Source organism: Planococcus citri, chromosome 1 (assembly GCF_950023065.1).
Source record: "Planococcus citri chromosome 1, ihPlaCitr1.1, whole genome shotgun sequence".
Lineage (NCBI taxonomy): Eukaryota > Metazoa > Arthropoda > Insecta > Hemiptera > Pseudococcidae > Planococcus > Planococcus citri.
In genome coordinates, this window is record NC_088677.1 from 19,247,915 (window position 1) to 19,264,758 (window position 16,844).

The following is a 16,844-nucleotide window of genomic DNA, read 5'->3' on the forward strand; positions in this document are numbered from 1 at the left end:
CCAAAAATCGAGAAATCAACTTTAGCACTTGAAATTTTGGGTTTGGGGTCCTGAGGTGGTCCCCTTTCGATCTAGCTTTGATTCATTCATTTTCGTTTCTGCCGGTTCAGGTAGTTCCCGGCCAATTTTTTATCTTCTTTTAAAATTAGAAAAAAGTCTTATTTGGGCCCCCAAAAATTCAATCAGAAAGTGAAAATTTTTGTAAGTCTTTTGAATATGCTATCAATCAGCAAAATGGGTATTTTCCCCCTATTTCCTGTAGACAAATTTTCAGTCAAACCCCCTCCCCCTCTCAAAAAACCTCTATGGGCCAGATTATATTCGTTCCGGGCTCGCATTGGTTTTCAACGGCCCAGACCACACTGCTCAGCACGTTAAAATTTTGATTTTCATGGCTAAAATGACATGATACACCTCCTCCTCCCCCCCCCCACAATGTCGCTACAAAGTATAACTATTAAAAATACAGTATATCGTACGAAAAAAATACAATAAAAGTATGAAATTTCGTTTTCTGGATTTAGTAGACACCTTGAAACTGTAAATTCCAAAAAGTCGTTGAGAGCTCCAAAGCGTCGTGAAACTATTTTCAGCCAACTCAGCAAGTGAAAATTTTACGGGAAACAGAGTAAATTTTGGCTTTTCAAATCTGATGGAGGCTCTAGAACTGCTCAATACCATTCGAAAACGTTTCCAATAGATTTGGCCGATCAAAAATAGATATGTACTTATTCTAAATTATGTCTTTCTTACGTTAGACCAAATTGTTGAAAATTTAATTTTTTCTCCGATTTGATTTTCAAAAATTCATCAAAGGTAAATGCACTTTAGCGCATGAAATTTGAGCTTGCATGCTCTTTCGATTATGTGGCTTTGTCCAATAGTTTAAAATTTTCAAAATAATTATACTCCGGTGTATGTATTTTATAGGCAACTTGTCATTTAAAAAAAAAAAAAGTAGAATTGATAAGTACTCGTAGGTTATTTTGTAAGGTAATTTATCCTCAGGAAACTACATAGGTATAATAAAATCTGAAAAATTGGTAACAAAACTACTGAAGAAAATAGTCTCGAAAAATTGGTGTCACATCGAGCCACACGACACTCACTGAAGATTTTAAAAATTTGAAAAAATTCAAAGAAATAATTACTCGTAAATAAGCTCAATTTTTGTTTGTACTTTGTAGGTAGGTATGTAGGTACTCATATTTTTGTTAAAATAAAACAGACCACTAACAAAAAAATTGAAAGAAAACTTTGAATTCACCGCGATTAATTTTATAAATTACTCATCATTTTCTAAATCACTTAAAATGTTGATGAAAGAAATTGAACTTACCTGAATTAGCTACCCATTGTAGTGCTCTTTCTTCCTCTTTCGGAAAGCGAAAATAAACCAATTCGGGATTAGTCTTTCTTGACTTCCGACAACCAAAAAATTCACATATATTACCAGACATTTTACAAAAATCACATTTTTTTGGAAACCATTCCAATAAGTTACACGAACGAAATTTAAAACAGGAATGAGAAGAACCTGAGAAGCGAGCTGTTATTTATACATTTACATAATTGAGGTATCTATGCAAAAAAAATCACTTTTGCTAAAGGCCTTATTGAGAAGTTCAAGAACCTTTTTCTTTGCCTGTTGCTGAAAAGAAATGCATTATGTTTGCTCGCGAAATGATATTATTGTTTTCTTTCATTTACAACAACTATTGTCCCCAAATAATGAACATGCTCACCTGAGTGATGAACTTTTCCTGGAAGATTGTATTTCTATATTTACGAATACTAGCGGCTTTCCTTTTTAAAAAAAATATGACCACATTTCACATTTTTTTCTTTAAGTAAAGCAGGTAGTTTCGAATGATGAAATCATATTGTTTAAGAATAGACGCCACATCAAGCAAAAAAAGAAAACTAGCTGATAATGGATTCAACTGGGTCAACCACCCTGTTAGGTACAGTACCAACAATATCACTGAAAGATTTATAAATGGCATGCAGAAGTAAAAGAAGGTTCGGCGAAAAATACTTGCGAAATAGCATTGACAGTGAATTTTTAAGATAATTAATCTTATTAGAACGTTGTAGAGTGAGAAGAATAGTCTTCAGGATGTCAACAAAATAAACAATGCGTGTACTGTATTCAACTTGAGAAGAAACCTCTCCTCTCCAAGGTATTCACATTCCATTCGATTGAGACGGAAATTTTTTGTAAAGAGTATGGTTTGAAACGCACAAACATAATTAAAATTTCAGCTGCAGAAATTGACTTGTTAATTTTTGGCGAATTGTAAAAAATCGAAAATTGACCATTCTCCGTGAATGATTTATGCTTTTTACAAAACTGTACCTATTTATTATTTATTTATTAAAAATAATGAAAATTAATTCCAAAAGTACGTACTTGGCCTTTGGGTAGTCAGTAAGTCAGTTAGTTAATTCAGTAAGTAGTAGGTACCTACCTAAATAAATTTTTAAAATGTGCCATATCTTCTTTATTATTCTAAAAAAATTGAATGTGGCTGAGAGATACTTACTCGTACTTACAAAATGTTTAAACAAAATCTGCAGCGGATTACTTTTATTTATAATTTTTTAACCTTTAAAATTGGACAAAAAAGCCAATAATCATTTCTTTCAAAAGTCCGAAAATAGATCTCTCTTGATCAAAGATAGGGTTAGATAACTTTATTGTGCTGTTTTTGAGGAAAAAACACTGTTCATATCTTATGGCTCAAGTCAGCATTCCAAAAATATATCGTGTAGTCAAGTTTTGGAAAAGTGAAAGGGAGGGCGAGGAAAACATGAAAGCTGTTGGCATTTTTTATCTCATCGAGAAAGTTAAACCACAACCAACTTTTATCAATTGAGTAGGTACCTACACCTTTTACAGCACGAACATTTCATTCACGAAAAAATATCAAAAATCAATGTTCGTTATGTAAATGGTGTACCTACTTAATTGATTAAAAATGTGTGAAAAAAGTGAAAAACAATACATTCATATCAATTAACAACCAACTTTAATGGATCACACTACCTAGTTTGAGAAAAACGTTCGAGTACTTGAAATATTGAAGGATTAGCAAATATAAGGGCGAGGTATCCTAACTGGAAGAGCTAATTTTGAACCCGTCAAGGCTACACTGAAGAACCATTCCAAATCATACCACACCACCACTCAACATTTCAGGTGCTGAAATGAATTTTTCGATTTTTGATGAAATATTGAAAATTAAAAGGCTCAAAATGGAAGAAAACAAATTTCACCAGATTACCCGAGAAAGCTAAAATTTAGAGTACCTAAACCCCATTTTATGACCCACCTAATCGATTAGAAACAGTTTTGAGCCGTTTTGAGGAACTCCTGTTGCTTCCAAATGATCTTAGAAAACTAGAAATGACCTATCACTGAACTTCAAAATATGAAGATGGAAAGCTCAAGTTCGCGTGTGAATTGTTTTTATACTTCAAGATTTTAGGATTTAATGATTACTAGTTTTTTTTTTGAAATCCAAATTTGAAAAAGAAAACCGAAGAGTCCCGAGCGAAGCGAGGGCGAAATCTTTTGAAAATTGATATTTCGATAAGTAAATCGAAAAACTTCATTTTTTCGAAATTTAATATTTGTATTTGAATGATGGATTCTTAGAAATTTTAAATCCCTAAGAAAAGCAAACGAGGCAGAAGCTTTTAAAAATTTACGTAATTTCAACAGCTCTGCTTACTTTAGCTAAATTTCCAACCAATCAAATTGTCCTTAATTTTCAAATTATCAAATTCAGGTGTTTAAATTCATAAATTTGCCGACTTCAAAATTTTTGATGTTTAAAAAAAAAAAATCAGTCAATTTTTAAACTTTCTTATTTTTCAAGTTTTTGAATTTTTCAAATTTTCTGGAAAAATTACCCGCATTTACCGTTTTTTGAAGTCAATAATTCTTCAATTTTTTCGAAAGATTTCACCCAATGGTAAAATTTGCCGATTTTGAAGGAAATGCAATCAATTTTTGAAAAATTGCCGACTTTTCAAATAGTTTTTGAGTGAGTGGTGGTCTACCCTCACCCCCCCAGTAGTTTTGTCTCTGATTCAGGAAACTCCAGCTACTTATGGAAAATCCAGTATTTAATAATATTCAATGAAATCTGCCCAAATAGACCTTAGTACGAACCTATACTTACCCGCGCATTTGTTGCTTGTTATATAGTTATTCACTCGAATGATTACACATCATAAATACCAACATTGGTGGGATCAGTCACCCAGTTCAAAACCATATTTTTCTCTAGCACTTTTATAATTATGAAGCTCAATTGAAAATGTGGAAAATACGAATTTCCAAAAAGCTGCTCGAGTACTGGAGCCTCCAAAACTTTTCAAAAGCACCACCAGTCGACTCAGCAATTACAATTATGTACAGTACAGTGTGCATTTTAGCTTTCCTAGGATTTATAAAAATTTTGAATTTCAAAAATTTGCTAAAGGCTCCAGAACTGCTCAAAGTGGCTCGAACTTGCTTCCAGTCGGTTCTATGAGTCATAAGTAAGGTATACCTAAAGTCATTTTCAGCTTTCTAGGTTAATTTGGTGAACTTTCGTCATTTTTTCATTTTCAGCCCTTTGATTTTCATAAATTCACCAAAAATTGAAAAATACATCACTTCTGTACATGCAATTTTCGATGCGGGTATTTTTGCATGTTCTTTAGACCTAGCTGTGTCCGGTCCAAAAATTTTTCATCAGTTCCTGAGTCGGAATGTACCTCTCTTGTAGGACTTGATTGTTAACATAAGTGTTATCAAGTACTTATTTGATATGCATCTTGGTTTGATGCAATGAAATAGGCATATTCTAATTGAGTTATATTATCTCCATTCGAAATCTTTCACATATGTACCTCTACCTACCAGAATTGATTTTTTACGTAAAAAACCAACGGTACCTATTACAAATCGGGGTACTTATTTTCTGGTTAAACAATGATATGAAACAGTTCGTCTGCCTTTTGTACATATATTTTTTCCACCTCTGGAGATCAATGTTCTTTTTCTTTAGCATTTACACCCTCATCACCTACCCGCGTCATGCATTGTATTCAATGGTCTGTTCTATTCATTCACATATTTCTTGTCATCTCGCTACACTTAAACGCAACTCCGTAGTCACCACTACAGAGAATAATTTTACACATTCGCACACTCACACAAATACACTTTCTCAAAAGCGCCATCTTTCGCACTAGATATGAAGTATGCTGCATCCGAAGAGTGTTCTGTCGGATGCAGCGACTGTAGCGCGGCAATGTGGTCGGATGCATAAGGGCTGTTCGTTTTAGAACCATTACATGGACTATCTGTATACGTAAAAAATCAATGATAATATATATAATTTTTAATTATTTATTATAAAATATTTTAATAATATTATTAATATTCATCCCAATTCATTGATTTTCCATGAATTATCAATTATTTGCGAAAAATAAAATAAATAATTTCACTCTTTGCAATGTGTTATTTTATTTTTATTTTTTACAATACGGTTGATATATTAAATTTTAAATTTTAATTTAAAGTTGCTAAATTACGGATGAAAATGTCAAAACGAGCAAACTCAAGTGCTTTTGAAATTCAGGGATCGCGGGGGGAGGGGATCAGTGCCTCCACCTCCAGCTCCGGCTCCGGCTCCAGCTCCGGAGATTTTTTATAAGTACCTCCACCTCCACCTCTGGCTCCACTTGAAAAATTTCAAATTTCAAGTACCTCTTGCTCCGGCTCCGGCTTCCTAAAAAATTTTTATAATTTTTTTCACTTATTTCTTTTTAAAGTCGTGAGTTTCTGTAAAATTTGCATTTTTTACACATTTTAATGGTTTTTTTTTCAAATTTTCTGTACAAAAAATGTGTTTCCCTCAACATGATATTCAACAAATAGTCAACAAATGTTGACACAATTTTTAAAATTTGATTGTCTATAATTTTGAAGTATCATATCAAAATTTCAGCCAATTTAGTGCAGTAGAAGTCGAAAAAATAATTTTTTTTCGAAATTTTGAAGGAAAAACTTTGAACTTTGATTTTCTCAAAATTTTCTTTTTTTAAGCAGAAACTTCAACTGTTCATTGCTCAGCCGCAAAAAGGGCTAGACTTAATATCTTTTTTTTAAAAAAAAGCTGACATTTTAAGCTTTCAAATAACACAATAAAAACGAAAAAAAATTTTCCGACTTTGGGTACCCTATCCCAGATCGCATCACATATTTTGTCATTTTTTTTAGGGAATTTAAGCGCATATTTTGGGTTTTTTAGGGAAAGAATATCCGAGCCCTGGTTATAAAATTACTAATCTATCAACAAATACAATCGTACATAAAATAATAAAGGTCGAAGGCCAAAAAAGCAAAAATTCTGACAATCTCGACGTTTAATAAAGCGGCAGAAATGAATAATTCAATAATAAAATAGGTACGAGATAAAAATATCAAAATTAATTTTGGAAATCGCTCAAAACTATCAAAAATTTATGTACCAGTCAGACTCAGAAAACTACAAAAATTTGAGAAAATGTCTCATTTTAGTCGAGGAGCCCGCTTAAGGATCTATTGCACCCCCACCCCCGTCGATCCTCCGGGACAACTATTTTCTTAAATGGGGAGTCCTATGGAACATTTCTAGCCCTTGTACCTCCAAAAAAAGTGACCCTACTTACAAAATGGCGGCCATTTTAATTGACAGGTCAGCCGAAATCGCAGATTTTGCGTTCCAACATAGGACTTGCACAAAATTTTTCAAAACCGTACAAGGATAGATCGAAAGAGCAGGCAAAAATTTATCACCTGTCAAAATTTCAAGTGCTAAAGTGCGTTTTTCGATTTTTGGTGAATTTAAAAAAATCCAATTTAGGCCAAAATGAGAGAAAAAAATCAAAATTTTACCAAATTGACCAGGAAAGCTGAAATTTTGGATATACCACATTTTCGACATGCCAAATCGATCGGAAACTGTTTCAAACCGTTTTGGGCAGTTCTGGAGCCTCCAGCAGATTTTTAAAACTCGAAATTCCTACAAAATTTCATCAAACTGAGTTAGAAAGCCAAAATTCATTCTGCAAAATAATTTCAACACGCTACGAAGTCAACTGCAGTGGGATTTCAAGTCGTTTTGGAGCCTCCAGCGACTTTTTGAAAATTACTGGAGCCTCCAGCAGATTTCTGAAATTTCAAATTTTCACAAAATGACATCAAATGGCGATAGAAAGCTGATATTTACCTACTTTACACTCCAATTCTAACACCCTCTGAAGACGACTTCAAGTGGGTTCAAGTCATTTTGGAGCCTCCAGCGACTTTTTGAAAATTACTGGAGCCTCTAGTCGATTTTTGAAACTTGAAATTCCCGCAACATTTTATACTTACTAAATGGAGTTGGCAAGCTGAAATTTACTTCGCAAACTAATTTCAATACGATATGAAGTCGACTACATGGTGGTTTGGTGGTTTCAAATGTTTTTGAAGCTTCCAGCTATTTTTTCAAAAAACGCCACACGACCTTTCAAAAAATCGCCGGAGGCTCCAAACCAAAACGACTTGAAATCCATCTGCAGTGGACTTCGTGACGCATTGAAATTAGTTTGCAGAATGGATTTCGGCTTTCCATCTCTATTTGACGAAATGTTGGGAAATATCGAGTTTCAAAAATTTACTGGAGGCTCCAGTAATTTTCAAAAAGTCACTGTAGGCTCCAAAACGACTTAAAATCCACCTTCGGCTTTCCAACTACAACTAATGAAATTTTGTGGGAATTTCGAGTTTCAAAAATCTACTGGAGGCTCCAGAACTGCTCCAAACGGCTTGAAATAATTTCCAATCGATTTGGCATGTCGAAAATAGGGTGTATCCCAAATTTCAGGCTTGTTGGTCAATTTGGTAAGATTTTTGATTTTTTCCCTTCATTTTTGGCCTAAATTTGAATATTTGATTTTCAAAAATTCACCACAAATCGAAAAACGCACTTTAGCACTTGAAATTTTGACAGGTGATGAACTGATGAATTTTTGCTTGATCTTTCGATATACCTTTGTACAGTTGAAAAATTTTGTGCAAAAGCAAAACTGCAAGTCCTATGTTGGAACTGTTGGAAGGTTGGAAGACTTGGAACTTGGAACGCAAAATCTGAAAATCTGTGATTTCGGCTGACCTGATTTTGTAAGTAGGGCCACTTTTTACAAGGGCTAGAACTAGAAATGTTCCTTACTCCTTAGGACTCCCCCTCCCCCTTTAAGAAAAAAACTGACTCCGAGTCTCGGAGCCTCGGAGGACCGCCTGAGGGGAGGGGTGCCAATTGCAAAATGATTCATCTTACTTTTCTCTGTGAAATGTGGCATTATGTAAAATTACGAGTGCACTTTCGAGTCTCCCTCTCCTCTCCACCTCACCCTCTTGATTTTTTGTTTGTTTATTGTTTTCATTGAAGTGTTTTCAAGTTTTCGAATTTCGAACTTTTGTACGACGATTAAATTGTTTCAAAGTTGTTAATAATAATGATTTTCATAATAATAGAATTGTGAACAGTATTCTACAGTGTTGAGCTGATATATTAATTCGCAGAACCAGGCTTCCGGTGAGTACAATAAATGTTGCTTACAGGGTAATTTGATGGTGCATTTTTCTCAGAAATTCAAACACCGGTGAATCACTACTACGGTTATATTTTTTGTTATTTCACGTTTTTCGTTTTACAGATCGAACGTTTGTCGCAATGCCTGGAGTAATTCTAGAGAACCTCAGTGGCAGAAAATTATTCGTGCTGGTTTGCATTTTAGCGATTTTGCAAACAACATGTTTCCTCATCGGTGGTTTGATCGCACCTTCTCCATCGACAGCTGATAGTGTTTTGGCGCAGAAATGCCTCTCGAACGATACGAGTAGAGTGTTTTACAACCGGGACAGCAAAGGAGCTCAAACTAAAGAAGGCTGTCCGAATATTATTAGTAAAATTGATAGCAAAGTGCAAGTAGCGAATCAGATAGTATTCATGTTCCAGCTACCAAATCCTAGAAGTAATATGGTTCTCGATTACTCTAGATGGCAGCAGAACTTGTTAGGAGTATTGCACTTTGATATCGAGTACGATAGCACTCACGAAATGCCGTCCGATTTATTATTAACGTTAGATGTAAAACTAGCCTATAGAAATGACGAAGACGCCAGCGGTGATTGGAAAATCTACTCGCAAGGTATCGTCGAAAGACATTTGGAATGCGTTGCCGATCATAAAACACCGGGATACGATTACGAGTGTAAAATCGTGCCTTTATTCGAATTGGCATCTTTGCATCACGATTATTACGTGGTTAATATTCGACTACCGGCGGAACTGGGTAAACCGACGAACGCCGATTTGGGACGAGTCACTGATATATGGCTCGTTGCTATTAATCAAAACGGCGGATTTACTAAAGTTTGGTTAACTATGAAGACCGCCTTCACTCCGCTCATCATTTTAACCATGGTTTGGTTTTGGAATCGAGTCAAGCAATTGAATCGAGCCCCTGTGTTACTCGAATACATGCTGCTGTCTCTGGGAGCTACGTTGACGTTTTTAAATCTTCCGGTCGAATTATTCACGTTGTTCTTCGAGTTACCGTTCATGTCGCTGTATCAAGATATCAGACAAGGTATATTCTACGCAGCCTTGTTATCGTTTTGGTTGGTGTTTGCCGGCGAGCACTTGATGATCCAAGATCCTACACCTCATCACTTGCGAACCTATTGGAAACATTTGAGCGCCGTGGCCATCGGTTGCGCATCTTTACTCGTATTCGACTTATTTGAAAAAGGATCGCAGATAACGAATCCGTTCTATTCGATTTGGGTGAACAAACTGGATACTAATTTAGCTCTAACGTTCATTATCTGCGCGGGTATATCAGCCAGTTTTTACTTTATATTTTTATGTTACATGATTTGGAGAGTGTTCTGCAACATAAGCATTAAACGATCCGCTCTTCCGAGTATGTCCAGCGTACGCAGACTTCACTACGAAGGTATCATTTACCGATTTAAATTCCTAATGTTGGCCACCTTAGCCTGCGCCGCGATGACGATAATCGGATTTATATTGGATCAAGTCTCCGAAGGTCGTTGGAAATGGAACGAAGAGATCGAGATAGAGTTCACGTCGGCTTTTCTTACCGGTGTCTACGGTATGTGGAACGTGTACATATTGGCGTTAATGATTTTATACGCTCCGTCTCATAAGCAATGGCCTTCCGAGGTTGATTTACAAAGTTCGGCCGCCGATGGTATCGAATTGAGCCATATTTCCAACAACGAACCTAGTGAAATATCGCTTCTAACGAGTTACGCGAAGAAAATGTTCACCGATTAATGTTTCCCATATCTTGACGAGTCTACTTTTTTAGGTGCAGGTTCCCTCCTCTGCCAGAAATATCAGATCTCAGTTTGTTTTTATCGATTTTTTTTCCTCTTATTTTTACACAAGTTTATCGCGAACGTGTGGTTACGATTCGTTTTTTTTTTAAATATCTATTTTTTGATAGGATTTTTTTTGTACCATTTGTACTCGTACTATTGTATTTTATTTGACTATTGTTTCGAGGGAAAATCGACGAATGAATTTCCAAATTTTCACACATTTATCAACAACTGATCATTCTTTTTATTCTACACGTTGGTCCGCGAAGCACTCTTAGTCTCCATTTTCAAATTTTACAAAAATCTTGATCCGATATTGAAGCCCATCAAACTCAGTTCAAGTTCAACAAAAAGTTGATCAGGTTCTGATCAAATTCAATCCCCATCGTATTACAATACTTTTCATGATGTACAGTATGACACAAAAGTAGTGTCGGTGACTTATTTTCAAGTGGAAAGAGCTAGAGAGATGAATGAAGAGGCGTTGAGTAGAGAAAAATAAGGGCTTTCAAAAACGACCTTGAAAATTTCAAGCCAATGCACAGGGTGTCCACAAATTGAAAAACCGGTCTGGTCAAAAAATTCAAACTGGTTTTTATTGGCGCAATGTATTCTACACACTAAGACGACAAAAACGTGATATGAATTTTTTGAAACCGGTTCATTAATTTGCAACCAGTTGACAAAAAATGTCCAAAAATTGTAGATAGGAAAAGAAGCTTGAAACCGGATTTTGAAACCGGTTCGTTAATTTGCAACCAGTTATCAAAAGTTACCTAAAAACTAGAAATGAAGAAAAAAGCTTGAAACAGAACTACAGAAGTTGTACAGCGTGAAAAATTGAATCATTTTTGCTGATCGGATTTTGAAACCGGTTCATTAATTTGCAACCAGTTATCAAAAATTATCTAAAAACTGGAAATGAAGAAAAAAGCTTGAAACAAAAGTTGTAGAGTGTGAAAAATTGAACCGTTTTTGCTTACCGGATTTTGAAACCGGTTCATTCATTTGCAACCAGTTATCAAAAGTTACCTTAAAATTGGACATCGAGAAAAAAGCTTAAAACAAAAGTTGTGGCGCATAAAAAATTTCACAATTCTGTACAATCACATTTTGAAACCGGTTCATTGGTTTGCATTTAGCAACCAGTTTTTGACAATCACTTAAAAATGGAAGATAGAAAAAAAAGTTTAAAACATAAGTTGTAGACTGTAGAGTGTGAAAAAGTGAACCATTTTTGCTGATCAGATTTTGAAACCGGTTCATTAAATCGCAACAAACCATCAAAAGTATCTGGTTGCAAGTTAATTAGCCATTTTCAAAACCGATCAGCAAAAATAGATCAATTTTTCACGCTCTACAACTTTTGTTGCAAGCTTTTTTCTCTATCTTCAATTTTTAGGTGATTGTCAAAAACTGGTTGCTAAATGCAAACTAATGAACTGGTTTCAAAATGTGATTGAACAGAATTGTGTAATTCTTCATGCCCCACAACTTTTGTTTCAAGCTTTTTTCTCGATGACCAATTTTAAGGTAATTTTTGATAACTGGTTGCAAATTAATGAACCGGTTTCAAAATCCGGTCAGTGAAAATGGTTCAATTTTTCACGCTCTACAACTTTCTTTCAAGCTTTTTTCCCTATCTACAATTTTTGGGTATTTTTTGTCAACTGGTTGCAAATTAATGAACCGGTTTCAGAATCCGGTCAGTGAAAATGGTTCAATTTTCACGCTCTACAACTCTTTATTCAAGCTTTTTCCCCTATCTACAATTTTTGGGTATTTTTTGTCAACTGGTTGCAAATTAATGAACCGGTTTCAAAAAATCTTCGTACGTAAGGTTCTTCCCAAATGAAATTTTTTTTTGAAATTCATTCGTTTATTTTTCCATTAAGAATTCCGAGAACGTTATTTTTAGAACAAACGCTTTAGTGTGTTTTTAATTTACAAGTTTAATTTTCAGTATTTTTTTTTTTTTTTCAGTATTAATCTCAACTTGATGTTGATCGAAGCCTTTTGTCTTGCCTTTTTATAAGTAACTCAAGGATACTTTAAGTTTTACAAACTCGGTAACGTTTTGTGTATTTTTCTTAAAAATGCGATATTTAAAATTCTGTTCGTCCAAATTTTTCCTTCGCAAACCTCTTCTCATTGATTCGTATCAAAAATTCTCAACCAACTTCCAATCGTAGCATTTTATGCAACGAAATACTTAATTGTCCGGTGCCTGATTAAGAAGCGTTGTTTTACGGCTCGCTAACTTGTCTGAATGAATATAGTACGCCAAGATGAGGCGACAAATTCAATTATTTTGTGATGCTCGATCTTTTTCTATTTTATTTTGTTGCTTTTTTTGAAAATTTTTATGTTATTTTTTTTAAACAAACTGGACGCTAAATATTCCTACCGGTACGATCAAATCATATTTACCAGGCCATTGTTGTTACCGCATACCGCCATGTGTATGATAAAATACTGAATTTCTGCCTGTGAATCGTACCTTTATTTATGTAGATTTACGATCTATATTTACGCTCAACTTTTTAGGTTCCTATAGCCAGTACATAATTATTTTAATTTATCTTCCTTTTACTTATTATTGTATGTATTTTTTTCCTTTTTTTAAAATGTATTGTATAGTTTAAAATGAATCGAACAAAAATAGTTTTTAAAGAAATAATGTAAATTGAGGCGAGTATTACGTAATAAAATATTTATTTCTCTAGAAAGCTGCGCGTTTATTTTATTAATGTTTTTTTTTCTTTTTTCAGGTAATTAGCGAGGTATCGGAGGCTTTAGAAAGGGCAATAGGAGAACTTGAAAGTTTGAGAAGCGTTAGATCAAAAACACAAATTGATATTTATAATATATATTCAGCTCTTCTGAAAACAAAATAACACGAGCTTTGACGGTTTTTTTTTACACATTGACCAAAATTTTGGAAGTTCTGTACCTCCACCTCGCCAAATATTCAGTAATACCTACCTATAATAATGCTTACTGAGTTATTTTTTTAAATTTTAAATTACAGCTTCGAAATTGGCAAAACTCTTGAGAATCGAGCTCCCAAAAAAGCTTAACTTCGAATCTTGGAAATTTTCGTTGAATAATAATTTTGAAATTCCTTTCAGTCAACTTTTTTCTCCAAATTTCGTAGTGTCATGTCGTACAGTTAGACTTCAAAACTGATAATTATGCGAGGAACTCGCTAAAAAATTTGGATAAAAATTCAGAGACCTGATACGAAATTGAATTTTGATACTCAATGAACAAAAGTTTTGAAAGTTCAGTAATTTTAAATTTTTTTTGTTGTTTCAGTAGGTATACTTTTGACGAAATTTCACTCAATTTCAATGTTATTTGATCAAATTTTCAGAATTTTCATCAATTTGTTATTTTTTTTGAATTTTGACATATTTCCTCAATTATCAGCAATTTTCAAACATTTTTTTTGGTGTTTAAATAAATTTTTGAGCAACTTTCGATGCGTTTTCCTCGAAATCCATCTCGAATACCCCATAATTTTTTTAATATGTACCATAATAAAGGAAATGTTGTCCCCTTTTCAATGACACCAACATTTTTTGAAATCCTCAACATTTTTCGCTGAGAAAAATGAAATGATGATTGTACAAAATGCACATCATAATCCATAAAATCGTCGTTTCTGCATAAAAACAAAAAATGTTTACACTTTGTCAAAAAAGGCATTGACCATTTCGGCATAAACAGAATTTTTTGGGAAAAATTGTCAAAAAAAGGTCTTTGCCTACAATATTTTGTCAAAAAATTAGAACTTGCTGACAATTTTGACAAAAAGCAGAAGTTTTGAAAATTTTGGGTAAAAGCAACGTTTTTTTTTTTACAATAAGTATTGAGAGTAGGTAAGTATGAATTTATTTTGGTAAAAAATTGTTTTTTTTTTCATCGAAAAAAATTGATTTTAACAAGGATTTGGCAAAAAAGAGGATTTTTTTGAACATTTTGGCAAAATGCAGAAGTTTTTTTTGACAATTTTTACAAAAGTTAGGAGTTTTTTATAATCTTGACAAAAAAAGAAACTTCTTTACAATTGTCACACAAACGAGATTTTTTTGACAATTTATAGCCCAGTCAAATAACAGACGTTTTTTTGGTGAATATTGTCTAGGGTGGTATGCCGAACAACATACTAAAAGTCCCCGCCCCCCCCCCGGATCAAAGTCTCCCAAAATCAGTTTTTCGTCAAGAACTCCTGAAATATTGAATTTTGAGTAAAATGAGCTCAGTGATCATTTCATCTCCTCTCCAATACCTATCAAATGAGCTATCGACCAACTCCCTAGCCTCAAGGGGGGGACTTGTAATCTGTTCTAATTGATAAAATGAAGTCAAACTTGGGGAATGCGATTCTTTTGAGAGCTAGAGTTGGCCTGTGGAGTGGGGAGGGTCAAAGTTGAAAATAACAGAAAGGTCATTTTTTTAGAGGGGCATAACATGACCCCAAATGGATGAAAAGGGTCCAAAATCATACCATCAGACAGTATTCCCATTGTGATCAACATATCCAAATTTCAGCTTCCTAGGTCATCCCCACTCCTTTTAAGATGGAAAAAACCGAAAATAGGGGCAAAAATAAGGGGATTTTCAGCTTAATTCCGCTTTAAATTGGGTGGAGTTGGCCTAGGAAGCTGAAATTTGGATATGTTGATTACAGATGGGGTACTGTCCGATGGTATGATTTTGGACCCTTTTCATCCATTTGGGGTCATGTTATGCCCCTCCAAAAAAACGACCTTTCTGTAATTTTCAACTTTGACCCTCCCCACTCCAGAGGTCAACTTGAGATCCCAAAAGAATCCCAGTCCCCAAGTTTGACTTCATTTTATCAATTAGAACAGATTACAAGTCCCAAGTTATAAAATGTAAAATTATTAAAATCACGTCACTTTGAGGGGTCATAGCGCCACCCCCCTTGAGGCTAGGGAGTTGGTCGATAGCTCATTTGATAGGTATTGGAGAGGAGATGAAATGATCTTTGAGCTCATTTTACTCGAAATTCAACATTTCAGGAGTTCTTGACGAAAAACTGATTTTGGGGGGCTTTGATCCACTGTGGAGGGTTAGCTGGTGGGGTAGAGGCGGGGACTTTTAGTATGTTGTTCAGCATACCACCCTAGCTAGACAATATTCAGCAAAAAAACTTCTGATCCCAATTATGTTTGGGTCAAATTGCATTTTGACAGGGCTATTAGCCATTAGGCAAAAACAGAAGGAACAGAACTTTGCACTTTGCAGACAATTCTCGCAAAAAACATTATAAGGAGTTTTTAGGATAATTTTGACAAAAAAAGCAGGAATTTTCAAAATTTTTGCTACTAACAACGTTTTTTGGTCATACGAGGTATGACAATTATAAAACGACACTTTTGACATAGATGAAGTTGTAGTAACACTACAACAATGAATGAGGTCTCGTTCGAAAGAGGAGTGGATTCTCTACTACTGTGCAAAATTTGGAGTCGATTGGATGAATTTTGCGTGTTTTGTAGCTGCTTGAAGTGAACAACTTTTAGAGCCTCGTCGTGAGAATGAGTGTTGCAAATTACTTCTCAGAGGAACATTCATCTCCTCAAAACATCTTAGCGTCTCCTCACCATTTCTCCTCACCAGTTTCGATTCCCTGTGACCTTTACTTCGTTCTCAGATGGTTTTTACTTGAATATCAACATCAATTGCATTTCTGAGGACGACTCAAAAACTTTCACTCAAATTTTGAGAAAGTCACCTCTGAGAGAGTCAAAGCAGTTTTCTAAAGGGATGCATTGAGAATAAATATGATGCCCTGAGTTGAAGGATGACTACACTGATGATATATGAGGTCAATCTACTTAAACTTTTTTTTTACTCACCTCAGAGGATGTTTCCTCAGAGCCGCTTGGGAACAAGTTTTTCATGACCTACTTTTTGTGAGATTTTGATCACTTGATCTTTCTCCAAAATTTTCTTACCTCTTCTAAACATCTCATTTGACCTTTTCAGACCTTAAACTCTCCCCCAACTCAAAAGTTTGATCTCCTTGACTCAAATATCTTCCTCAAGTTACTCCTCAAAGTTTCACGACGAGGCTCTAAAAGTTGTTCACTTCAAGCAGCTACAAAACACGCAAAATTCATCCAATCGACTCGAAATTTTGCACAGTAGTAGAGAATCCACTCCTCTTTCGAACGAGACCTCGTTCATTGTTGTAGTGTTACCACAACTTCATCTATGTCAAAAATGTCGTTATATAATTGTCAGACCTCGTATCTGCAAAATAATGACTTTTTTGATAACGTCAAGAAAAAGGTATTTTTCAACAATTTTGGCAAAAATAGACTTTTTTGACAATTTCAACAACAGTTGGGTTGGGATTCTTTATAAT

The 16,844-nt window shown here is 34.6% G+C and overlaps 1 protein-coding gene across 1 annotated transcript; it reads left to right on the forward strand.

The window, feature by feature from the left end:
• Positions 1-8,382: 8,382 nt before the first annotated feature.
• On the forward strand, positions 8,383-11,041 carry LOC135849715 (protein wntless-like). The gene is made up of 2 exons (XM_065370258.1): positions 8,383-8,624; positions 8,746-11,041. Exon 2 carries the CDS (start codon positions 8,763-8,765, stop codon positions 10,392-10,394), a length of 1,632 nt encoding a protein of 543 aa, XP_065226330.1. The 5' UTR covers positions 8,383-8,624; positions 8,746-8,762; the 3' UTR covers positions 10,395-11,041.
• The last annotated feature ends 5,803 nt before the right edge of the window (positions 11,042-16,844 follow it).

Coding starts and splice junctions, on each gene's coding strand:
- LOC135849715 (XM_065370258.1), top strand. CDS start 8,763: ATGCCTGGAGTAATTCTAGAGAACCTCAGTGGCAGAAAATTATTCGTG.